The following is a 27,360-nucleotide window of genomic DNA, read 5'->3' as shown; positions in this document are numbered from 1 at the left end:
TCATGCTGTTTCATTTTTTTTCTGTTCATGGTAGGCCATCGGCGTCCGGTTGAATGAGCTGTGTCATGGGGAAAGTGAGAGTCCAGCCAACCTGCTGGGTCTCATTTATGATGAGGAGACCAAGAGGAGACTGAGAAAGGAGGATGAGGAGGAAGACTTTTTAGATGACAGTAAGGAGACTCCCTTTACTACAAGAACCCCTGCTTGTAAGAATCTCTGCTTTAGGAGCACGTAATATTTCTCTTTCCTCTTTCACATTCTTACCACCTTCCCATGTCTTCCACTGCACCTTCTCCCCTATTCCCTGTGCATGGATGTGAGCATGTGCATAAAACCCACAAAGTGAGGGCAGGAACCAGAGGAGAAGACTGTAGACAGGAGCAAAGAGCTGTAGGCCATATGAAACATTCATTGCTTTGCAGTCTCTGAATCCTAATATTGTAAATGTCAAGGTCAGTTTTGGTCCTCCATGAGAAAAGGAAGTTGTGGAAAAGTGCTGTTCCAGAAAAGGATTTGGTCAGGTTTTGTGTTTTTTTATTACTCTTGAAGATATAAAAAAGGGCTAGACCAAATGAAATTAAACACGAAAAGCTTCTCAAATCACTAAACTATTAAAATACTTAATCATAGTTTATTATCATATTTAACATGAAATTCAAATTTTAAGGTTCAAATTATTAGAACTATGAATGTTTGATTTACTGTACTTATTTATTAAAAGTATAATTGAGTTCCATCATAGAAGAATAGAGACAAAGAGATTCCTGAACATCTTTCTTAACACCATTTTGTGCATATGTGTGTTCTATACCATACAAGCTTGTGAGTATGTGTACCACTGTCTTTTATGGAGTAGCAAATTCCAATATGGCTTTGGAATGAGTATCATTAACTGATGAAGACATTGAGGTCTCTTCCTTTTAACCTACCCTAGTGATTTGAAATGCAGATTCCCTGATGATGTCTTAAGGATTATCCTTAGTTAAGTGATGCCAAACCTACTCCATCTTTAAAGACATGAAATACAAAAGGATGGCTAGAGTGTAATATTAGACAGAACTAAGTAATAATCAAAAAATACATATTGTCTTCTACTTACAAACCAATTTTTTTTGCATTTTACCATCATTTTGCTCTTCCTCTGATGCTGCTGCTGCTGCTGCTAAGTCGCTTCAGTCATGTCCGACTCTGTGCGACCCCATAGACGGCAGCCTACCAGGCTCCTCCGTCCCTGGGATTCTCCAGGCAAGAACGCTGGAGTGGGTTGCCATTTCCTTCAAATCAAAGAAAATCTTCTTGATTTAGCCATTGACAAAACACCAAATTCTGATGTTAGTCTTTTAACCTAATGATAAAAGTTGTTCCCAAAGATTCCCTCAAGTTCACAAGAGTCTAGGTTATCCTAGAATGACTCACAAAATTGTGTCTGATTTGTAATAGGACTTGAGGATAATCCAGCGACCACAGAATCTAGTTTAGGCCTGCCAGGAGACATCCCCAAACTGCCCTGGATCTCCTAGGGGTCCTTCAGAACAGAGAGAAGTCAAAGCCATGTTAGATGGAAGTAGCTTCATAGGCAAAAATGGTCTTGCATCTCCATGAGACCGCATAAGTATTACTGGCAATATGGTATGCTTGGTATAACAGTTTTTTGGTGAGACTATTTGTAAGTCAGTAACTGTTCCCTGTAACAGAATATTTCAGATGATACTTATGAGAAAGCCTGGACTAAGACCAAGCTCATTGTCTATGGGACTGACAGGAAGAATCTAGATGATATCCTTAGGATTACAAGCACAGATCCAGAAGTTTATACTAAATAACTAGTGTTCAATTAGGTTTTAAAAAACAGTGGCACATCTAGGCAAGTTCAAGAGTCATGTAGACTCTAGAGCATTCATTCACTGAATATAAGATTGGAATGTCTTCTTTAGTTCCACTTTCAAGTCAATACATAGCTCAGTTTGCATTTTAAAAATTATGGGATAAGCAAGTATCAGTCTGGAAACAATAGAGGAGTTTGTCTTTTTCATTCTTTTTTTTTTAGTACCATTTAAAAATTTTTATTTATTTTAATTTAAGGCTAATGACTCTACAATATTGTGGTGGGTTTTGCCATACATTCACATGAATCAGCCATGGGTGTACATGTGTTCCCCATCCTGAACTCCCCTCCCACCTCCCTCCCCATCCCATCCCTCAGGGTCATCCCAGTGCACCAGCCCTGAGCACCCTGTCTCATGCATTGAACCTGGACTGGCGATCTATTTCACATATAATAATATACATGTTTCAATGCTATTCTTTCAAATCATCCCACAGTTGCCTTCTTCCACAGAGTCCAAAAGTCTGTTCTTTACATCTGTGTCTCTTTTGCTGTCTCACATATAGGGTTATTGTTACCATCTTTCTAAATTCCATATATATGCATTAATATACTGTATTGGTGTTTTTCTTTCTGACTTACTTTGCTCTGTATAATAGGCTCCAGTTTCATCTACCTCACTAGAACTGATTCAAATGCATTTTTAAAACTGAGTAATATTCCACTGTGTATATGTACCACAGCTTTCTTATCCATTTGTCTGCCGATGGACATATAAGTTGCTTCCATGTCCTGCCTGTCTATTGTAAACAGCGTTTTTTCATTCTTAATAAGAGGCAATGTCCCCAGCCACATATTACCTCTGTAGAAAATATAATGGTTTTCATGGGGAAGCAATAGCCAGGTATCTTCAGAAAGACCATAATTCTACCTACTATCAATATAAGCCATGATTATATATTATATCAATTATGAAAGCCAAATACACAGGAAATATTTTAGAGCTATTTAAAGATATTTTAGGAAGGTTAATATGTAATGATATAGATATTGCTTGATAAGTTGATTCATTCAAACTATTTTCTTCTATGGGAGACATGTCGTTGTCTTCTTTTCTGAACACTGATGAGTAATCAATATATTTCTCCATTATTTGTGATGTCATGTATCTGAGATCTAATCCTAAGGATTTACATCTCTATAGTGTTGCCTTGGCCATTATCTGCCTTTATAACAAAATCCATTTTTTGGTCTATGGTGGATACAACATTTAACTCATTCAGAGACTGGTATTATTCAAAGCAAAGGAGAATATTTGCATATTCTAGTATAGCTATTCATTAATATGACAGGCTAGCTTGTATAAACTGTATAACATGGGTGATCAAGTAAATAAGTCTTGTTTATGCTACAGAAACACATGTGGGCTAAAGCCGAAACAACTTCACTGCCCTAAGAATGAACATTAAGATAGACATCTCTTACAAAGTGAGCCGACAAGACTTTTGTAGTTCCAAATCTATTCACGGGCCTATATCGTGTATAAATCTGATCATATAGGTACATAAAAATCTGGCAAGGCTGCTTTCTGTTTTTCTTTTCATTAAAAGCCTTTCCGGCCTAGTGGAGCTGCATTTTGTTTCTCTATAATGCCTTGAGGAAAATAATTCTTACTGATTGACATTTTGATACTGAGGTATTTGTTATAGAATTGCAAAATGGAAGGGAAAAGAGGTGTATTGTGATGTATAGATTATGCTAAAGGGACCAGGTAAATTGAACATATATAGGTGACATCCTCATTTACAGTTTCATTTTGCACATGGATAGGTAACATTCTCATATACAATTTGATTTTACACACGTGTAGCTATGTCCATCAAACTGTGCCTCTGAATTTTTTATTGGTTGTTTGCTTATGAAAGAACTCTTTCCTTCCATAGGTACTGTGAACCCCTCTAAATGTGGCTGCCCCTTTGCCTTGAAGATGGCAGCCTGCCAACTTCTCCTGGAGATTACTACCTTCCTGCGAGAGACCTTTTCATGTCTGCCCAGACCACGCACTGAGCCTCTGATGGTTAGTGAAGCTTATTAATAATGAGGCTACTTGGAGAGTCCAGCCAGGTTGCTTGGTTTTCAGTAGTCACAATTTCCTCAAATATCCAATGAACAAATGTATCATATAGTTTAAAAATTCAACCAAGGGATTTTCATATATAAAAAGAAAATCTCTTTTTATCTATTAAAAAACTGAAAATTGAACTTAAAATCACAACAGACTGCACCACTGGGTAATGTCTAATTGATCATTATCAGTTAACCTAGGAATGTCTAAGAACCTTTCCACACTCCTTTATTCCACAAACTATGAGGAGTTTTATAGCCAGCATTTTCCAGAAATCACTGATAGGTTTGTTTTTTTCATACTCAGTTCAGTTCAATTGCTCAGTCGTGTCCGACTCTTTGCAACCCCATGGACGCCAGGCTTCCCTGTCCATCACCAACTTCCAGAGCTTACTCAAACTCATGTCCATTGATTCAGTGATGCCATCTAACCATCTCATCCTCTGTTGTCCCCTTCTCCCACCTTCAATCTTTCCCAGCATCAGGGTCTTTTCTAGTGAGTCAGTTCCTTGCATCAGGTGGTCAAAGTATTGGAGTTTCAGCTTCAGCATAAGTCCTTCCAATGAATGTTTAGGACTGATTTCCTTTAGGATGGACTGGTTGGATATCCAAGGGACTCTCAAGAGTCTTCTCCAACACCACGGTTCAAAAGCATCAATTCTTTGGTGCTCAGCTTTCTTTGTAGTCCAACTCTCACTTCCATACATGACTACTGGAAAAATCATACCAACAATTCATAAATTTATGTGCTTCCAGTGAATTTTCTCATTTAAATTATGAATGAAAAGACTCAAGTATTTAGCATGTAAATGTCTCTGAACAAATATTTTATTCCTGAAGCATTTCTTATGGATACAGATAAGCAGAAAAAGACCATGTGTGCATGCACACACACACACACACACACATGCATACACACACATGTGCACAGAAACACAAAGACACACAGGTAGGCATACATACAGACACGCTTGTATGCCATCAGGGCCTGATTTTTTTAACTTAAGATACAAATTCTAGCAAAAGCCAGGAGTCATCACAAAGCACTTTGGACAGAGGCCCACCTCAGAGGCGATTTTCTTGGCTCTTTGTTCTCTAACGGGCACTGTGTTTCCAGTGGTTCTTTTATCATAGGCCTTACCCGAGCAGAGCTGAGGAACCAGACAAATTCTTTTTTTTCTCCCCTTTACACAAAATTTACACTACGAGAGAAACTGTCACACTAACAATCTGTGTGCTTCCATGTAGGTGAATTTTATAGTGCGCCAACTCTCCTGCTGTTTTGACCAAACTCAGTATGAGCAAGACCCTACTGCAGTCCTGGGGGGTTGGAGGTTGGCATGAGGAATGGAACCAAAAAGTCAGTGTTCTAGTATTCCTGAGTTGTTCCTCTAACTCTGATTTCCAGTGTCTGCACAGCCCATTTCCTCACACTCTAAAATATAAAATGGAACTCTTTGTAGGTAAAATATGTTTTCAAGAGAAATGTGTCCACATCCGGACTGTGAAACTGCACCATTTAAATACTATGAAATGGAGTTCCTCCTACAGACCTTATTTAATTTCATGTTATTCTGAACCTTTATTTTTCTGAATTGTCACCTTCACTATTATATTGAGACTACTCTTAAAAATCAAGTAAGTCAGCCACTTAAGCATGTGTAAAGTCAAGGTTAATCTGTAGGCCTCTGTGAATGTTATTCATATCAATATTCAAATTATACTGACATTTTCATAAAAGCTCAGAAACACATCTGTTAAATTTTCAGATTTTCATTTTTTATTTATTTTTTAATATTTATTTGGCTGTGCCAGGTCTTAGGTACAGCATGCAGGATCTTTAGGTGTGGCAATCAAACCCTTAGTTACATCATGTGGGATCTAGTTCCCTGACCAGGGATTGAACTTGGGCTCCCTGTGCTGGGTGTATGGTGTCTTGGCCACTGGACTGCCAGGGAAATCCAAATTTTCAGATTTTTAAAGGTCACCATTTTGACTTATAGTGATTTAGAAAAGATAAGAATCTTAAAGTTTGATTCAGTTATTTTTGTTCTTTCTTTCAACACTATAAAGCTATAATGTTCCTTATTATTGTAACAAATTTTCTTTTTAAGAAAATTAATCAAATCTTTAAAAAATGACTGTATAATCAACTGGCTGTCTAGTAGAAAATGCCAAAAAATTAAACTAAAACAGAGGCTGCAGTTATTCAATCAATAAGAGGAGATTTTTCATTGCCTTTAGCTAGGTCTCATAAATCTTGTACTCATTGAACTATAACTTTTATTGTCAAGTATAGGTTCATAAATTTTGGGGGGATATGACCTTTGGAAAACGGGAAAGAGCTCATGTTTAATCTATGTAACTATTGTTGATGATAAAGGAAACTCAAATCACATTTTTAACTATTACAGAAAAAAAGTATCATAAAACCATTTTACTAACACAGAAGCTATAAATGCTTGAAATAGGTTTTTTAAGAAGTTGCACAAAATAGTAAATCTAACAGACTAAGCATAAATACCATTAAAATGAAATATTCTAAAGTTTTAACAAAACACTTGCTGTAAGAGTATTTATAGGTTTGGGGGATATTTTATTAATTCAGTAACATTTTTAACAGCAGTAAAAATAAATAGCTACCTGAATGTATAGAATAATAAAAGTATAAGCTAGAAAAATAATCACATTAGAAACTATATTCTAGGATCTGAGACTTGAGGAGGGGGGAAGATAGGGAACATAAACGTTCTACCAAGAAAGTCTTTCTGGTAGAAATGTCATAAGATCATTTCCCTGTGAATTATTTGTTTGCTTAAAAAAAGTCCTGGTTATATCTGAAGTGTGCAAGAGAAAGGGGCTTCCCAGGTGGTATTAGTGGTAAAGAATCTGCCTTACAAAGCAGGAGACATAGGGATGCAAGTTCCATCCTTGGGTTGGGAGGATCCCCTGGAGGAAGACATGGCAACCCTCTCCAGTATTCTTGCCTGGAGAATCCTATGAACAGAGGAGCCTGGCAGGTTACAGTCCATGGGGTTGCAAAGAGTCGGACATGACCTAGTGCACACGAGGAAGGCAAAAGAGCCTAAAATACAATAAAGAAAAGTTAATTTGATAGAGCTAGGCAATCTCAGGAGGTCACTCACTGGGTAGTGGGGAGTGGAGGTAAGTGAAAAGGAAAATTAATATCAGCTAAAAATATATTTTTACCAACTTAACCAATTTTTTCCATCTACATCCCTAGATGGAACTTAGTGTATTTGTTTCTCCCCCTAAAATGACTTCTGGTAGCATTTTTATTCTCTCTTTTTGTAAACCATACTCATAAAGAATATCTAGAAAAGGAAAAAAGCAGCATTTTTACAAGATTTATCATCTAAGAAAGCATAATAATCCATTTTTCATCAAGCAATGATTAACTTCCAAATGTGAAAACACAACATTTTTTTTAGAGTTTTGTCTATAAAACTGCAGATCTATTAAAACGTATCCCTGTTGAGTTGGTAAAACCAATAACTGATGACCAAGCAGCATGGAATTACATTAATTCCCATCGGATGCCAAGATGATCCTTAATAACAAAGAAAAAGACCATAAAGAAGTCTCTTTACATCTATATTCACTCATTAGGGGAAACAACATGTTGAATGCTTTTGTACAAGATTGTGCTAGAAACTGTACCAATTGTACCAATGGGATTTAACAAATCACATTAAAAAGAATACACCACTGGATCCCAAATACTTCTAAAGTTAAACGATCAGAGTGAAAGTCGCTCAGTCCTGTCCAACTCTTTGCGACCCCATGGACTGTACAGTCCATGGAATTCTCCAGGGTACTGGAGTGGGTAGCCTTTCCCTTATCCAGGGTATCTTCCCAAGCGAGGGACTGAACCCAGGTCTCCCACATTGCAGGCAGATTCTTTACCAGCTGAGCCACCAGGGAAGCCTGATCAGAAGCAAGACACAATTCACATTCATATTTGAAAAGTCGATATGAATATTTGAGAGTAAGGCTATGAGAAAGGGTGGTGTAAAGGGTGCAGAGGTGGGAGTGAGGGTGATGCAGAGGTGAATATGCGTAACAGGAGAACCAACACATGGGAAACACAGGAAAGGAGCAGAGGGCCAACGCTGGCCACAGACATGGGAGAAATCTGAAGGACATTCCTGAAAGAGATCATATATGAAAGATATACTTGGAAAGATAAGTAGGGTTTTGACTAGTAGATACAGGAAGTTGGAAGAAATGACTACTTTAGAGAATCAGAATTGTTATTACTTTTTGTCCCAACTAAGAAGCTTATCTAATTAAATTTAGCTGCCAAACTGGAAAGTAATTAGGTTGTTTTCTTTTTCCTAAGAAGGATGAATTTCAGAGGAGCAATTATATTCCTAGAACATTTTTTGACAATGTTAAATAGACTCCATGTGGTTCCTTCTTTTTTCTAGATTTGATACAATTTTCTGAGTATCAAAGTATAAATTCTATTCTTAATTCAAAGGGAAAAGAAACTATAGAGTCTAAAAGTTTCATTTATTAACAACAGTTAAAAGCTTTAGGTTTTAATCTCGGTACAAACTGGGTTTTTCAAACTATCTTTTGTTTTTCAAGCTACTTGAATCTAAGGACTTATTGTGTCATAATTAGAAAAAAATCACTGTATAAAAATAAGGTTAGCATTTTATATATTTTTCTTTTATCAGGTCTGAAAGTGTTTTATAGATTAATGATTAACTATGATCTTCAGCATGAGCAAGTCTCCATTCATCGAACAAATCAAATGTCCATGCTCACCTCACAGATTGAACTCCTGCTAAATACTTACATTCCCTACTTTTGGCTATGGGATCATTCTGTTCATAAGTGGATGGTAAAGGAACCCCTCTTATATTTGAAGTCTTCCTAAAAGAGAAGGAGAGATTCTCCCATTGTCTGATATTGTTTTGTGCCTCTGGCCATCATACATGAGGTTTCTTAAGCCAGAATTGCCTTTTCCTACCTGTTTGCTGAGCAAATTTTACTTAATCCTTAGCGCTGAATTCCAACATCACCTTGGTATTTGTTTTCTGTTTCTGTTCTGTGATATGATGATTTGTAATAAAAAATATATGTTTGGTCTTCATCTGTATTTCTGGTGCAGTGTTCCTAAAACCCTTGGAACTTCTTAAGGAGGGTGACCAAGGTGTCTTAATGAGGTGACTTGTGGTATGCCTCTAGATTACCTGAGGATCAGCAGGTCACCAAGTGATTAGAAAAATGAAAATTTCAGTCCCACTACCCTCACCTCTAGGTGACAATGATTTAATCAATCATGCCTATTTAAAGAAACCTCCATAAAAACTCAAAAGGACAGGGTTCAGAGAGCTTCTGGTTGGTGAATATGTGACGACTGAGGAGATCAGTGCCCTTGGATGACTTGGAAGCTTGGTTACCCTCACCCTTACCCTCACCCCATTCCTTGCCCTCTGCGTTACTTCCATCTAACTATTGCTGACTATACATTTTTTAAATGATAAACCAGTGATCTAGTCAGCAAAATATTTCTCTAGGTTCTGTTACCACCTCTAGCAAATTAACTGAACTGAGGAGGGGTGTTGTTGGAACCTTCAATTTGTAACCAGTTGGTCAGAAGCACAGGTAACAACCTGGGCTTGCAATTGAATCCTTAACCTGTGGATTAAGGAAAATGTTTTCATGGCCGATAATGTTTTCATGGCCGCAGTCTGAAACTGGTATAAGGTAGATGGGAACTGGCTATTTAAATGCTGTGTGTGCTACTCAAAATGGAGTGAGGTTTGCCAGAAGACCAACGCAGTGCTGGGGAGATGCCATCATTCACATGCTCCCCACTGACATTGCAGGACTTGGAGAGCTGCAGACTTCGTTTGGACCCTGAATTAGACCGGCACAGATATGAAAGGAAGATCAGCTTTGCTGGAGTCCTGGATGAAAATGAAGACTCAAAAGATTCCCTTCACAGTAGTAGCCACACCCTCAAATCAGATGCAGGTGTTGAAGAGAAGAAAGGTATGGATAAAGCAAAAATTAATTCATGTTTCCGGGTTTCTCAAGGGATATTTGGTCTGGGTCTAAACTGCAGAATTGTGCACTGAAAGAAATCCAAATTGTTGGCTCCATACAGCACTAACAGTGTTCACTCAACTACGCAATCATGCTAGTTAGGAGTTGAACTCTGCAATCAGAGAGGTTCTAATTCTAGCTCAGCATCTCTCCATAGCCCATTGAATATAAGGTGCCACTAGTTGTAAAATGAACTATTAGTTTATATACCATAACAAAGGAAAAATACTCCCCTTTCAGCTCTTACACAATGCTTACTTATCAATTAATTTTTAAACTTCTTATTGAAAGAAGACTTTCAGATGTAATTAGATGTAAATTTTTATTACCAGTCCATATGATTCTCTCTGCAGGAAAGTAAACTAATTAGTTTTCCAAAACTATCTTCAATTCAGAGTTCAAATTCTTAATCACTTTTTAACTCAAAATTGTCACTGTCTGTGTTTTTACGTATGATAATGTCTTCTGTGTCATCAGAATGTTAGTAATACATCATTTCTTAAATGAATCTATAAAGCTATTGGTGCTTGTTACATAAGCCAGTGTGCAGTTGTATGAAGCTAGCCTACCTTCAATTCCTGTCTCAGGAATGTTGCCGATCACACATGACTTACCACCTCACCCACTCCTTCACCCAACTATCATTCGGCTCCTGAGACTTAAAAGACACTGGCACCCATTTGTACATTTTGTTGCTGGTGTTTTGTTGCTGGTGCTTTAGATATTCACATGAACACAAGCAATAGCAAATGTGTCACAAGTACCACCTGGCTCTAATGATATCTTAAGATGGCATCAATTGTAAGCCAAATCTCAATTTCAGAGATGTTCAAATGTTAAAAAAAAAAAAAAGGTGCATCTTAAAATGGTGAAATAGAGTAACTAATTATGTGACCTTGTCCAAGTTTAGCTGCTAAGCCAATTTTCTTCTCTGTAAAATTAGATTATTAATATTAATGTTGAGAGCTTTAAATGAACAATGGGCTTCCCCGATAGTTCAGTTGTTAAAGAATCCACCTGCAATGCAGGAGACCCCAGTCCAATCCCTGTGTCGGGAAGATCCCCTGGAGAAGGGATGGGCTACCCACACTAGTATTCTTGGGCTTCCCTAATGGCTCATTGGGTAAAGAATCTGCCTGCAATGCAGGAGACCTGGGTTCAATCCCTGGGTTGGGAAAATTCCCTGGAGAAGGGAAAGGCTACCCACTCTAGTACTCTGGCCTGGAGAATTCCATGAGGTCTCAAAGAGTCGGACATGACTGAGTGACTTTCACTTTAACTTAAATGAATAATGCAAGTAAAACTTAAACTCAATAAGGACACAGTCTCTAATTAAGAAATAATAAATAATCACCATTGGTTTTTTTAAAATGTATATTATGAGCATATAGATCAGAACCCATGCAGAAAATCCTAAATATGAGTTAAAGATTGCAGAGTTTCAAGGTGCTCTTTAAAGCCTCCTTTAAACTGTTAACTTCTCTGATTTTTGTACTTCTTAAATTTTATTGCCCTTCAGTGTTTTTCTAACAAATTTCCATTAAATGAATATCAGCATATTTGTAAAAAGAGTCAAAGACAGTTTTCTCCACTGGTATATTTCCTATAGTCAATGACTCCATGAATTTTTGGTAGTTCAAGGAATACATGATTCTCAAAAGAAATATCCCTACAGAAGACCTAAAGAGACGTTTCGCCAAAGAAGACCTGGCCAACAGGCACATAGAAAGATGTTCAATGTCACTAATTACTTGAGAAATGCAAATCAAAACTGCAATGAGGTATCACCTCATGTGAATCAGAATGGTCATCATTAAAAGTCTACAGATAATAAACACTGGAGAGAGTGTGGAGAAAAAAGAACCTTCGTACATTGTTGGTGGGAATGAAAATTGGTGGTGGTGGTGCTGCTGCTGCTAAGTCGCTTCAGTTGTGTCCGACTCTGTGAGACCCCATAGATGGCAGCCCACCAGGCTCCCCCATCCCTGGGATTCTCCAGGCAAGAACACTGGAGTGGGTTGCCACTGCCTTCTCCAGAAAATTGGTGCAGCCACCATGAAGAACCATATGGAGGGTCATTAAAAACTGAAAATAGTTACCATATGATCTAGCAATTCCATTCCTGGACATAAATCTGGAGAAAACTAATTAGAAAAGATACATGCACCCCAGTGTTCACTGCAGCACTATTTACAATAGCCAAGATACGGAAGTAATCTAAATGTCTATTGCCAAATGAATGGATAAAGAAGATGTGGTGTGTATATACACACACATATACATACAATTGAATATTAGTCATAAAAGAGAATGAAATAATGCTATTTGTAGCAACATGGACAGACCTAGATATTAACATATTAAGTGAAGATAGAGAAAGACAAATATCATAGTTCAGTTCAGTTCAGTTCAGTCGCTCAGTCGTATCTGACTCTGAAAGTATCACTTACATGTGGAATTTAAAAATATGATACAGATGAATTTTTTTACAAAACAGAAATAAACTCACAGACATAGAAACCAAACTTGTGGCTACCAAAGAGGATAGCAGGGGGTGGGGCAGGAGGAGATACTACTATATATAAAATAAACAACAAGGATCTACTGTATAGCATAGGGATGTATACCCAGCATCTTGTAATAACCTACAATTAAAAAAATCTGAAAAAGTATAGCCCTAAATAAAGAAAACACAACATATTTAAAATATTTAAAACTTTGTAAAGAGTGGATATATTCTGAAAAAAAAAACCCTTTTAATATTTCAAGGTCAGAGTGTTGTCACAACATTTAAAAATGTAAATATATTGTGTTGAATTTACGGTGAACAGAAGCCATGTTGCAGGAAGAATTAGCCAAGTTTTATCAATTTCTGATAGTAAGAAGTATCAAGTCAAGGTTTGTTCAAATACTTCTACTTCTGACAAAGTGGACTGCATATGATGAGAAACTTCCATCTTTTTTTATCACTTTTAAAAAATTGAAGTATAGTTGCTTTACAATGTTGTGTTTCTACTATATAGCAAAGTGGATTAGTTAGACATATATATATATTCTTTTTTATATTCTTTTCCATTATGGTTTATCACAGAATATTGAATATAGTTCTCTGTGGTATGCAAAGACCTTGGTGTTTATCCATTGGATATATAAAAGTTTACATCTGCTAACCCCAGCCTCTCATTCCATCCCTCCCCTGACTCCTTCTCCCTGGGAAACTACCAGTCTGTTCTCTATATCTGTGATTCTGTTTTTGTGAAACTTACATATTTTAAACATACCCCACAGGGACTTTTTTCCCCACTCAAAATTATTATGCTAGTTATTATTTGAAGTAGTTGAAGCAAAAGCATTAATACTGACATGGTTACATTTCAGCAGAGTAAATTCTATATCATTTTAAGAAATAAAACCTCAGATTAATTTTTAAGAACACTAATTTCATGATTATCATTTATGTAAATTGCCTTTAATGTTCAAATGCACAAGCATTTTTCTTCTCATAGAATGGCTATGGGTTCATATGAAGCTATTTAATAAATTAAGAGCAGAAAGCTAGAAGTATAAATAAAATGAGAACATATTCATAAAATGTCCTTTACCAGTTGGCAAGAAACTTCTCAAAGATTCCTAAATACTCCTTAATTCCTTTTAACAAGCTGATACCAGATGCTAAAGCCGATGTGAAAATGGGGATCGCAGGGACCCTGCTAACTCAGATTATTAAAATTTTATTTAAAGTTTCATACCATCTGTTTGTATAACATCTAAAAATGTCAGTTCTTGAAATAAACAACCTGAGGACAGTTGGGATTCTACAAAGGAAAACTAATATGAAATCATCCTTAGAATGAAAAATGTCTTAACTAAAATCTTCAAGCAAGATCTGATATCAGTTTATCCATATTCCAGATACAAACTAAGATTGGCTTTCCAGAATACAGATACCAAGACATGTGTGACTCTTCAATAATCATGTACTGAACATCTGCTGTATACCAGGCACTATTACAGGTTCCTAGAATACAGCAATAAACAGGGAAAATTTCCCATGTATATTTTAGTTTAGGTTAGCTAATAATGAATAACATTAAATTCTGGACTTTCAAGTAGAGATAAATAGTATGAGGAAATCAGGTTAGAGTCAGAGAATTGATAGTGACCTGGAGTAGGAGGGATTCTAGTCACAAGTGACATTGAGCTGAGACTTGCATGATGTGAAGAATCCAGTCATGCTAAGGGTTGAGAGGAAAGTCTTCCAAACAGAGATAACAGTGAGAGCAAGGCTCTGATGCAGGAACATGGGAGCATGTGAAGAAGGGCAAGGAGGCCAACACGGTTGCAATAGAATGAGTTGGAGGAAGAGTGTTAAAAGATGGGGTTGAGCAAAGGTCAAATAAATAGGGTCTGTAAATATGGTTAGAAATTTAATTCCATTTAAATGTGTCGGGTAGTTGTTGGGAGATTTTGACCAGAAAAGTGATATAATATTTGTATTTGTGACTATGTATTTAAAAGATGATTCAAACTGTAGGAGTAGGGATAAGGGAGTATAGTTTGTTGGTTATATTCATCCAGGGAATAGGTGATGGGACTTTCAAAATCCTATATTTGGAAGTGTTGCATCAACAGGACTTGCTAATAGATACAATGTGGTGTTAGAGAAAAGCGAAAGTAATGTTTTATCCAATATAGATGAATTTGTTTCTTTAATATTAGTTCTCATTGTCATGGATGTACTTTACCAAATCTGAATCCTAACTATTATGTCCTTTGTAAATAACCAATGCTATAATCCTGAGTATTATTTTTTCAGAGTTATATGATATTTCCAATTATCTTTGGTAGTGGAATAGGGTTCTCAAAGTTAAATTTTTTTGCATCATATTAAATTGGGGTTACTGTACTATATTTGTAAGCAGAAAAATATCATGAAATCAAAGAATGACAAAATGTGCCTCTGTAAAATTTTTAAATTCTTTCTTTAATCTTTTTATCTACTTCCCAGTCTATTTTGACATAATTGTATTAATAGTCTTTAAAAATAACTATATTCTGTTTCAAATGCATTTCAGATAAGTCATAAAGTCTCACTTGTGCCTAAAAATAATACTGAAAAATACAGTGGATGAGTTTGTGCTATTACTAAAACTGAGCATTATGGTCTTTGTGGAACGTATTCAACTGTGCCGCAAGAACTTCTGTCTGGATGTGCAGTTCTATCCAGATGTGTTCAGGGAGCTCCATGAAGCCATTGCCAGCTGAGTGGTGATAATTTTAGCCTTTCTCAATCATGGGTATAAATTAGAGATTAAACATTTCACATGATTCAACATTTCACATGATATCAAAGGATATCTTCTAGGCTCCTTTAAATGTCACTAAAAATGTATACTTAATTAACATTTTATGGAGCGGTACAATCTTCTATCACAGTCACAGACTAACTCTCCTGTGGGTGAGAAACTTGAGACTAGAATGCAATCTTCCTGATTGGGACTAAAATATTAATAGCTGTATCTTGCATAATTAGTAAGAAATCTTATTTATGTCTTAAGAAGGAAAACTTAAAAAAACAGCCCCTTTCTGAGTATCACTTGAAGCCCTGAACTTTCAGAATCACCCTTACAATATGTGACAATCCCAGATCTTCAGAGGAAAAGGAAGGAGGTGTGGATATGACTATGGGAAATAAGAATGCTTTTGATTAAAAAGTAGGTTTCTAGCTGAACGTGTTTCTTTTACACTTTAATTTTCCTCACTGATGACTATTTCTTCCAGAACACTAAAGAGGAGTAATGCATGTTCTTCTTGGTATATGTAGACTGTAAGGTTGGCACAGGGTGTTGCAACCTTTGGACTCATATCTCACCCAACTTTTTGACTGAGAGGAGCAATCACTAGGCGCATTGAAAATGGAACCATTTCACACTCGTGTTCACCCAAAGCACCCCACTGAAAACAGATCCTTTAGTGCCTTTGCTGAGGAGCCGAGCGGACCCCACTGCTGATTGTTGGAGAGTGAAGCAACTGTTGTTTTTATTTCTTATTGAGGTATTCCCAAATGAAAGGGTTTCCCAAGCTCACATAAATCTGCCTGTCCCATTTCAAAAGACAAAAACACATGACTGATGGTTCTGTGAAATCAAGCAATGATGCTATGTGAACATGCTAACAGTCCTGGAGGACTCCGTGATGAGGGCACGCTCATGCTTGTGAATTCTGGGCCAGAGAGAGAGAGCAGGTTGTTCCCAGCACCAATGAGCTGTGTGTCCAAGAAAGAAGCTGCACCAGCCCTTCCTGGTGGACCCAGCCTCCTGCCCGTCCAACAGAGCTGCCTGGCTGGGCCCTTGGGAGAAGCTCCTTGTCCAGACCAGCAGAGAAGAGGTTGTTCAGTGACAAAGTTGGGGAGAGCTTGGCTCTGACGCTTGCTGGGGAGAACTAAGGGGGAAAAAGCCCTATTTTATTCTTTTAATACAGTTCCCAGCAGGAAGATCAGGATAGGAGGTTCCCGCCTGCTCCAGATTAAAGGAACCCGCAGTTTCCAGGTGAAGAAGGGGGGTTCCTTGTCCAGCATTCGCCGGGTCGGCAGCTTAAAGAGCAGCAAGTTATCACGGCAGGACTCAGAGTCTGAGGCTGAGGAGCTGCAGCTGTCCCAAAGCAGGGACACTGTCACTGACCTAGGTAACATAGAGGAGTGGGTGTGTGCAGGGACGTGGGGGGTAGGAAGTCAGAGCCCAAATCCCCGTACAGCTCAAGTCCATTTCCTTACAGGTCCATAGTCGGAGCGCAGAGTTGTAGGTTAGAGTACCCACTGGGTCTGTAAACGATGTTGCCTTCCAGAGCAGGGCTGCTCCAACCTTACTGTGCAGAGTCAGCTGGGAGCTTGTTAAAACGCAGAATCTGGTTCAGCATCTCTGAAACAGGAGGCTGAGATTCTACCCTTTTAACAAGCTTTCTGGTGACGCTGATGCTGCTGGTTCAAGGACCACAGCTTGAGCAGGGAGGATATAAAGTCTACAGTAGGGAAAGAAAATACTTTAGTGACAATGACAGATTTTTTTTTTTTTTTTGAGATCCAAGTGCTTTATGCCTTTATACTTCTGAACAGGAACTTTAAAGCAAAATGTAGACATTCCCTTGATGTTAAGCTGACTTAATGTACTTCGTAAAAGTCTCTCTTTCTCAGTGAAAACAACCAAAATTTTAGAAAGGAAAGATTGTCTACACCTAATGATTAGTGACCTTCAGCAAGTCACTTAACTTCTTGGGAATTTGTTTTCCCCAGTGACCCAATAAGAATAATTCTGTGTGCTCCTTACCCACAGCTCTAAAGATAAATTAAGAATGATTATAAAGTATATCAAACTCCTGAGAATCCGATTTATATACAATCAGAATATTAGATTGTAGACTGTCACCATAGGACGCAAAGAGACTGTGAATCCCAAAATATGTTAGTTCTGTGGGCTCTGATCACCATCTTAGGAGACAAGGAAAAGTAGAACTCACCAGCTGTCTAGAGTTTGTTAGGTAAAAATTGAAGTACATATTCTTTGCCATTCAGTCCCTGTGTGGAAAACCAAAATGGAAAGCTCTTCTTTATAAGTAAGTTATTTCAGAAGTTAGTTAGAAGTTATCCAGGGAATGTGGATAAATTATCAATTTAGTCTGCTGAAATAGGAGCTGAGTATCTTTAATCAAAGAGAATTTAAAATAGAAAATGTTTCTACACCTACCCACCTTTCCCTTCGAAAATAGCTTATTTATGCATTAGTTGAGATTCAGCCTATTTTTCAAGAACATAATAGAAAAAAGCCTCATGCCATCTTTAGTTACAGATCTGAGCTGTAACAGTATCATCAGTTAGTTTGGGGAAAAATATTATTTGAATTAATTATTTAAATTGATCCCTTTAGCCTAACCAGTTAAGTCAAACTGTCTAAGCTAGAGGCATAGTTTTGTCACAGAAAATACCCAGAAAAGCTGGTAGATTGGAGTGCAAAGCTTTGTTGTCTGGTATACTAAGTATACGATCTAGTATATTCAGTATACTAAGAATTCCTGTGACATGTCTCCTTCAGAGAGGAACTTGGACAAAGAGTTATCCACAACTGGGCACAATTACTTCCAAATTCCCTTTGTTTTTCTGAGGCACCACCCATCTTTGAAGTAGTTCTGATAGCAAAGCCAGCTGGTGTGAAGAGCAGTAACACTAGCTGTGGTCACAGTCCCAGTGGAGGTGGCAGCACCTTTTGTGGCCACTGCAGGTTGGCTGGTGTCCCTACTTACCTACACCTGTGAGTTCTGGGCAGTCTGGAATGGGTTTGGGCACACTCAACCAATAACTTGCTCATCTCAGCAATTCAAGGACTTGGCTCTGTGTTTTTTTTCCTCTGCTCCCATGTCTCAAAATGGAAGCCACTGTAACAGAGATCATAAATGTCTTTGTAATTGCTGGTTCAGCTGGTGGTAAAGGGAACATCTCCTGTTAATATTCCTCCACTAAAGTCAATGCTATGCCCTGTAACCCACTGGCCATGGTAGTGTGCCCTAGGATTCAAAAGCATGGACCATGATACCATAGCAATGTGCTCTCCAGGGAGACAGAACAGTCCAACCTTTCTTGCTGTTTTTCTTTTGAAGAAGGGAGTCCTTGGAGTGCAAGTGAGCCCAGCATTGAGCCCGAGGGCATGAGCACAGCCAGCGTGGAGGAAAATTACCACCGGAACATGTCATGGCTTCATGTAAGTAGGAGTCTCAGAAAGAGCCGTGAGATCAATTTCTTTCTGCACTGGGGGGAGATCTGTGAAGAGAGGACAAAAGACTATACTAAAAATAGCCATCCATTTCAGCCTCTTAGAAATCTGTAGATTCGCATTTCAGCTGAACCTCTGGATCCTCACTAAGATGGGTCTTCTGCTGGACTGCATTCATTTGAACCTTATTTAAGACCAAAGGTCCTTTGTTATGGTTGGCTCGTGAGTCAGTCAGGGAGAGGGACCAGGCCAGGTTGGTGGTCGAGAGAACCTGGGTAACACAGTCAAGGCCTCATGATCAGTTTTACACAAGTCTTCACAGGTGCTGAGAGCAAGATCATGGTGTCAGTCTTGAGTCTGCCTTCTATCAAACTGTAAACCAGGACATGGAGATTCTATGATTAAGGTCACACCTCAAAGGGTTCTCCTGAGGGCACAGGCAAGAAGGTGTCCCAGGCACAGGTTGCAGTTCAAGGGCATGAAGAAAGGAAGAGAAAGCTCAGGAAGTATGATGTGAGATCTGCAGTTGGCAGGGTACTGGCAGCACTGTTATTAATGTTAGCTATGGAATGTCCCCATCTCCTCTTTCATTTGACTTCTGGTAGGGTCAGATAAGGGCTGCCTGGTACATCACACTCAGAGTGTACAGGGCTATGCCCTTGGAACTGGCTGATTCCCAGAACCAGCTGATTTTGAGAATCTCTGACATAACTATTTTTAAAGTCGACTTTGTAGTTAAGTCAAACCTACATATTAAAAAGCATACAAAACCTATGTGCACGGCTCAATAAATTCTCATAAAGTAGACACATCTGTGTAACCACCACCAAGTCAAGAAGAACATTAGCAGTACCTTAAAAGCCCTACCCAGGCCCTCTGCCAAATACTACCCTCCCTTACTGGTAACTATTATCCTAACATGGAAGATTAGTGTTGTTTGTTTTTGAAATGCATGTCACATGCTAGGTTCTCTGTTGTGTCTGGTTTCTTTCGCTCACATAAGTGTAAATCTTCTAGCTCTGTTCTTCTTCAGGATGACCTGGTCTATTCTTGGCTAAATTCATTTCCATTAAAATTACCTTGTTAGTTTCCATAAAAAAAGCTTCTACAGCAGCCTTATATTGAATATAAAGGTAGTTAAAATTGAGGAATTGAAATTCTTTATTAAGTTTCTAATGTATAAAATGGTCTACCCTCCCTTAACTTATGCTCCATTATTTATTTAAGATCTCTTCAATTTTATTTTCATGTTTTTTAATTGTTTGTCTATTTTTTGACTGTGCTGGGTTGGGTCTTCATGGCTTTGCTCGGACTTTCTCTGGTTGCGGCTAGTGGGGACTGCTTGCTAAGACTTCTCATTGTGGTAGCTTCTCTTGTTGCAGAGCACAAGGTCTAGGCACACGGGCCTCAGTAGTTTTGGCACCAGGCTCTAGAGTGCAGGCTCAGTAGTTGTGGTACATGGACTTAGTTGCTCCCTGGCATGTGAGTCTTCCTGGACAAGGGATTAAACCTGTGTCCCCTTCATTGGCAGGTGCGTTCTGATCCACCGGCACTACCGGGGAAGTCCTGAATTGCTTCAGTTTTATTCAATAGTGCATTTTAGTTTCCTGTACCATGTTAGCCCTCTAGAAGTGTTTGTGTTTAAGACCAGAGATATTTTCTCAAAATCACTGGTGAATCTTCTAGACCTAAAAATTTCTTTGTAGGAAAGTTTTTAATTACATATTTAATTCATGTCATAAGATTAAAATCATTCAGATTTCTGTTTCTTCTGGGATCTGTTCAAGCAAATTGATTTTTTTCCTAGAAATTTGTTGATTTTATCCAAATACTCATATTTATTAGCAAATAGATGTTTATATAGTCTCTTAAGATCATCTTAGATTCTGTGGGATCTACAGTGATGTGCCTTTACTGTTTCTGATATTGACAGGTTATATCTTTCCTTTCTCTTGTTTTGATCAGTCTTGCTAGACATTTGTCAGTTTTATTAGTCAAAGAACCAGGTTTTGTGCAGGTTCAAGAATAACAAGGGATACCCTACAGTTCTTATCTGTGCCCTGCCTCATATCAGTGTACAGAAATATTGGGCATCTTCAATGAATCTTGAGAGAGATCTGGATATTCTGTTCATGCAAAACCTGTATTTTTTAAACTTTGAAGAGTGTGAGATATTGTTAGATGAGTTTGACAGGAGTGTGTTGATACTGTTGTTTACCTTTGTCTCATGGTAAGCAGACCTCTTCTTCCAAGGAAATGCATGGCATCCTTGCCTAGTAGGTCTGATTGGTCTTATTCATGTAGACTTATTTTATGTTCTCCAGCCAATATGGCACCTCACAGGTTAGGTGTTGGGGTCGGAAGGATAGACTCATTCAAAAGATTACTCTATGCAGATTTGACTAAACTTGCAGCTTTAGGAATGCTACTGCCTTTTTAGGAAAGCAACTTGAGAAATTTTAAACCCTAGGGCCTTCATTCCTTTTCTTAAAATAACCCTATCCTTTAAATCAACTGAGTTCTTTTCTGGAATCCTATTTGGGAAGTCTAGGAGATATGAGAATTTGAGCCAGATCAAGCCACCAGTGAAGAGCTAGAATAACCCAAAGCTGAAAGCAAATTCTTTGTAGAGAGAGGAAACGAAGTTCTACAGTGGATTCAAGCCCAGCTGAAGGTTAGAGGCCAGGGTAGAAGATACAGAAATGTTTTCAAGTTCCATGTAGGTGGGCTGGAGTTAAAGACATCCCACAGCTGTCAAAGGCCAGCCAAATCCTTTGGGATGGAACTTCTCATCACTTTCTGCTCTTCTACTGGCTCCTTCTACAACATCAGAGCTGAAAAAAATAATATATTTTAAGTTTGGAATCATTTGAAAATATCTGGGAATCATACACTTCCAAGTTTTTGAAGATCACTTAACCTTTTATTGTTTCAAAAAGAGCTTTCTATCAGGTGTGAATCCAGGGAGCAAAAGAAGTCAAGTACATAAAGGCTTGCAAGTCTTTGTTCTTTTGTGGGAATTATTGTTTTCTCATGGAATTACTGTGATTTTAAGACCCATTAATGAAAGTTGACATTCTGACTTTCCGTGTTCTACCCCACATCGTGGCTCATGATTGGTCTGCACCCTGGCTGAGCCTCAGTGGCGTCTGTGTTCCAGGTCATGATCTTGCTGTGCAACCAGCAGAGCTTCATCTGCACCCACATCGACTACTGCCACCCCCACTGCTACCTGCACCACAGCCGCTCCTGTGCCCGGCTGGTCAGGGCCATTAAGCTGCTCTACGGAGACACTGTGGACTCCCTCCGTGAGAGCAACAGCATTAGCAACGTGGCCCTCCGGGGCAAGAAGCAGAAAGAGGTGAGTGCATGATCACATGATATACACCAATGATAGGGAAAACAATGTCCTAACAATCTTTTCTCTGTAAATGCAAATTTCAGCCCACTGCAGTGGTATAAACCAGGCTACAGGTCTGTGTGGTTTTGAGCAAAGATAGACAATGGGTAGCTTCCCTGGGAGCTCAGCTGGTAAAGAATCTGCCTGCAATGCAGGAGACCCAGTTCAGTCCCTGGACTGGGAAGATCTCGTGGAGAAGGGAATGGCAACCCACTCAAGTATTCCTGCCTGGAGAAGTCCATGGACAGAGGAGCTTGGTGGGCTATAGTTCATGGCGTCGCAGAGTCGCACGCGACTGAGCGACTAAAACTTTCACTTTAGAAGCTGCTGCTGCTAAGTCACTTCAGTCGTGTCCAACTCTGTGCGATCCCATAGACGGCAGCCCACCAGGCTCCTTTGTCCCTGGGATTCTCCAGGCAAGAATACTGGAGTGGGTTGCCATTTCCTTGGTGCAGAAAAGGCAAGTGCTTTGTCTTTATGTCCATGAGCAAATATAAACTTTTTGTGGGTTTTTCTTATTTCAACAAATAAATATAAACTCAAAGGGGCATTTTTGATGAGTTGCTGTGGTAGGCAGAATAATGTCCCCCTGAAGATGTTGGAATTCTAATCCTTGGAACCCGTGAATATGTTACCTCACCTGGTGAAAGGGATCTTGCCTGGGTGAATAAGTCAAGAATCATATAATAGGAGATTGTCCTGGATTATCCAAGTGGGCCGAACATAGTCAGAGATGGAGTTTTGACGATAGAAGCAGAAGTCGGAGCGATGCAGCGTAGTGAGCCTAGGCAGCCTCTAGGAGCTGGAGATGACAAGGAAATGAATGATTCCCCCAGAAGGAACACAGTCCCGCCAATCATCTTCAACTTCTGACCTAGAAAACTGTCAAAATCATAAATCTCTGCTATTTTTTGCCAAAAAGATTGTGGTCATTTTTTATAGCAGTAACAGGAAACTGATACAGCTTTATCTTAAGAAATAAGTAATAAATGGCCCAACTTTTCACTGACAAATAATAGAGTCAAATCAGACTAAAGGAAACATCTTCAAGAAATGATTACATTTTCTCAGTATTCAGCTGTACTTTCCTGACAATTGGACAGCTGAGCTGGCTGAAGATGAAGACAGTAACTAGGGTTGCCGTGCTCCTGCCAGGGAAGCCCTGAGTTACCCCCTGCCCCTGAGAAGGCATGATGGCCACTACGTGCTGCCGGCCAAGTCTGCAGCTGCTTCTCGCAAGTGGTTTTGCCAGGATTTTTATATAATACCTATTCATCTCAGTGAGCGTTCACTGGACACCTGCTGTTGGCACAAAAGCCAGGTATTCTTGGAGAAACAAAAGTAAGTGGAGCAGAGAATCTTTCTACTAAAGAGTTTGTAAGCCAAGTTTGGTAAGGTGGAAGGGTGGCAATAAAATGCAAATCAAACTAGAGAATATAAGCAATAACAAAAATGCACAGTTGAGTTGTATAGCAATTTGTAATGCTTTAGCACTTGAAAAAGGGATTTATTTAATTCAGTTCAGTTCACTTCAGTCGCTCAGTTCTGTCTGACTCTTTGCGACCCCATGAACGATAGCACGCCAGGCCTCCCTGTCCATCACCAACTCCCGGAGTTTACCCAAACTCATGTCCATTGATTCGGTGATGCCATCCAACCATTTCATCCTCTGCCATCCCCTTCCCCTCCTGCCCTCAATCTTTCCCAGCATCAGGGTCTTTTCAAATGAGTCAGTTCTTCATATCACGTGGCCAGAGTACTGGAGTTTCAGCTTCAACATCAGTCCTTCCAATGAACACCCAAGACTGATCTCCTTTAGGATGGACCGGTTGGATCTGCTTGCAGGCCAAGGGACTCTCAAGAGTCTTCTCCAACACCACAGTTTAAAAGCATCAATTCTTCGCGCCCAGCTTTCTTTATAGTCCAGCTGTTTTAAAATTATGAAAGTACAAGGAAGTGGCTTTGGCTAATACAAGAGCTCCTAAAGAAAAAACTGTATATCTTGTAGATCTCATAAATGTGCTAATTTCCCTTCTGGGATACGACCTTTTAGTGTTTTTTTCTGAAACATGTGTATGACAAAGTATACATCATTAACAATGTACTTTTCTATTCTTACAAATCTTCTTCAGTAGATACTCATCATCTCATTTTACAGATGAAAACATTGAAGCTAAAATAGATGGGATTGTCCACAATTTTGTCCACAAAATCCCATTGTCCACAATATCTAGAACATATTCAGCTAGCCTTTAGTTTAGGAACATGGATTATCAAGTCAGGGCTTTTTCAACTAAACTCTCTTACATCTCATAGTATTCAGAAAATACAGATTCTAAGGGAAGATCAGGTGGGAAAATTACATAAACTGCTAAATGATGACATAAAAAGAAAAATATATATGTGCATATATTCTTGTACATGTATACATATATATGGACATGTCATTTATGTTTGAAATGTATATGTATACATACCTATCTATAAACATATACATATTTGTACCTATATGTATCTCAAACATAAATGATACTACATCCAAAGAAAACTTATCTAGATAAGCTATCCTTCCTATAAAAACTCCCTTACCTATGTAAGAAAACCTATAAAACATGTTGAAAATTATAAAAATACACCAAACTAAATTAATGTTCATTGTTCATCATGTACACGCTGAGATTTCTTACTTCCATACCTTTGCTCCAGTCATATCTTCACCTGTAATCTATACATGGCTGAACCCAAACATCCTTCAAGATCCAACTCAAGAGCCACCTCCTCCTTGAAACCTTTTCTGATCTCCCTAGTGTTCACCACAGGCCATACTGCAGATGGTGATTAATTTCATTTTTTTCCCTTCTTCCTCTAAACTATAATGGTGTTTTATTCTGCTTTTCATATTATTCATTCAATTATTCATTCATTAATTTATCCATCAATCCATGTGTCTATTCAACAAATTTTAAAGACTTTCTGGACCATACTGAGTCCATACTGTGTGCTAGATATAATAATGGCCACAGAGATATGGCACTGTCCTCGTATGATGCACACAGTCTAGCTGAGAGACAGAAATTAATCAACTAAGCATCCCTAAGTTGGTGTAAAATTGCAGCAGCAATAAGCACAATAAAGGAGAAAACTGTGCTGAGAGATCTTATGAACGAGGCTTTGAACTTATCGGGGGAGATAAGGCAGTATTTCCAATGAAGTGACAGATGAGTTTTGGCTGAAGGATGCCTAGATGTTAACTGAATACAGAATTCTCCAACCAGAGAGAAGAGGGAGCACCAAGGCTGAGGACGAGGTTCGGCCTGGCCTGCTCTCTGCTTGCTTGTGCAGCCTCATTCTGTACTGCGGTCATCTGTGCTCTTGTCCTCTGAGGCTGTGGGAAGGATTTTAGTCTTTATCCTGTGATAAAGCATTGAGAGCTTTTAAGATCCCTCTGCCTGCAAAGCGGGGCTACTTACATCCCTATTTATCTTCTGCCACTTAATTATAAAACTTCTCGATAACTGAGGCAGTCTTACACATTTTGTATCCTGTGTAATACCTAACAGAGAACCTCACTCTAGCAGAGGGACAATAATATTGAATGAGCGAGTGGGCTTTAGGGTTCTAGGGTGTTTCATGAATGCCTTCCACTTCTGGCCCATGCAGGACAAAGCAGCCTGAAGCCGCAGAAAATGTTACCTTACAGATTGCTCACATTTCTAAAGAGGGAGTGTAAGTGAAAGTCGCTCAGTCATGTCCGACTCTCTGCAACCCCATGGACTGTAGCCTGCCAGGCTCCTCTGTCCATGGAATTCTCTCGGCCAGAATACTAGAGTGGGTAGCTGTTCCCTTTTCCAGGGGATCTTCCCAACCCAGGGGTAGAACCCACCTTGCAGGCAGATTCTTTACCGTCTGAGCCACAAGGGAAACCCCACATTTCTGAAAGGGAAAGGGAAAGAAAACAAGGGTAAATGTTCCCTAACCTTAACACATTTAAATTAGTCATGCCAATGGAGAGCTGAAAAGATGTATTGTCTTCGGTGATAAACATTATATTTCCAAAATGCCAGCCTCCTACTCAGGCTTTTTCTTTTCATTTTCTCATGATGTTTCCATTTGCCTGTTCTGAATTTGTCACATAAATGGACAATGTGCACGTTTCCAGAGCCCAAATGAAAACAGAATAGGCCATAAATCAAGACTAAAAGCAGTGGTTCTGATTAAAATCGAGACTTAGAGCAATCGGTATTTCATTCTCATTTCCTTTTTAATCAGTTTTTATGGCAGAATATATTTGTGGCAGCTAGTACATTTTGTAACCCTTCTAACTCTGATCAATATGCTAATCTTCATTTCAGTGCTCAAAGCCTCACTGTACATTCCATTAGCCTGGTTAGTGCACTTCTAACCTTGTTATATATTGCTTTCACCAAAAGGTAAATTCACCAAAGAATTTTTTGATTTTTCCTATATATCTGTATCTTGTCTAATGCTATGTTCTAAATAGAGTACATGTTCAATTAGTACTTGCTAATGGAAATGGGAGTGGATAAAACATATTTTTTTCCTTTCAGTTTAAAAGGAGAGGTAAATAAAAGGTTGGAGAAGGAAATGGTAACCCACTCCAGTATTTGCCTGGAGAATCCCATGGACAGTGGAGCCTGTCGGGCTATGGTCCATAGGGTCACAGAGTTGGACACAACTGAAGTGACTTATTATGCATCATGCAAATAAAAGGTTGTTTGTTTGTTGCTATTTACTCACTAAGTCATGTCCTACTCTTTCTGACTCCATGGACTGTGCCTGCCAGGCTCCTCTGTCCATGGGATTTTCCAGGCAAGAATACTAGAGTGGGTTACCATTTCCTACTCCAAGGGATCTTCCTGACCCAGGAATTAAACCCGCATCTCCTGCATTTCAGGCAGATTCTTTAACAATGAGCCACCTGGGAAACCCCTACTAATAACCAACAGATGCCTTCAAAACTAGTCTCCTACAACAAGTTACCAAATCAAAAAGCAACTGATGATAACTTTGTTAGTCTGAATCAGAGTCACACCCGTATAGGACTTCAGGAACCTCACGTAATATACTGAAATGCCCCTCACATGTGTACCCATCTTTAATGTCTATCTTTTAGGCCCAAACAAGTCACTCAAGAAGAGTTATTAGCC

At 38.8% G+C, this 27,360-nt stretch overlaps 1 protein-coding gene across 2 annotated transcripts in view; it reads left to right on the top strand.

The window, feature by feature from the left end:
- UNC80 (unc-80 homolog, NALCN activator) overlaps positions 1-27,360 on the top strand; it is a 215,584-nt gene that overhangs the window by 102,170 nt on the left and 86,054 nt on the right. For both annotated transcript variants that reach the window (XM_005676458.3, XM_005676457.3), the window contains exons 24-28: positions 35-170; positions 3,769-3,902; positions 9,814-9,979; positions 18,680-18,780; positions 21,953-22,153. In XM_005676458.3, coding sequence (XP_005676515.2) covers positions 35-170; positions 3,769-3,902; positions 9,814-9,979; positions 18,680-18,780; positions 21,953-22,153 — 738 coding nt within the window. The remainder of the gene's footprint in view (positions 1-34; positions 171-3,768; positions 3,903-9,813; positions 9,980-18,679; positions 18,781-21,952; positions 22,154-27,360) is intronic.

Source organism: Capra hircus, chromosome 2 (assembly GCF_001704415.2).
Source record: "Capra hircus breed San Clemente chromosome 2, ASM170441v1, whole genome shotgun sequence".
Taxonomy (NCBI): domain Eukaryota; kingdom Metazoa; phylum Chordata; class Mammalia; order Artiodactyla; family Bovidae; genus Capra; species Capra hircus.
This window is presented reverse-complemented; position numbering and strand designations above follow the sequence as displayed.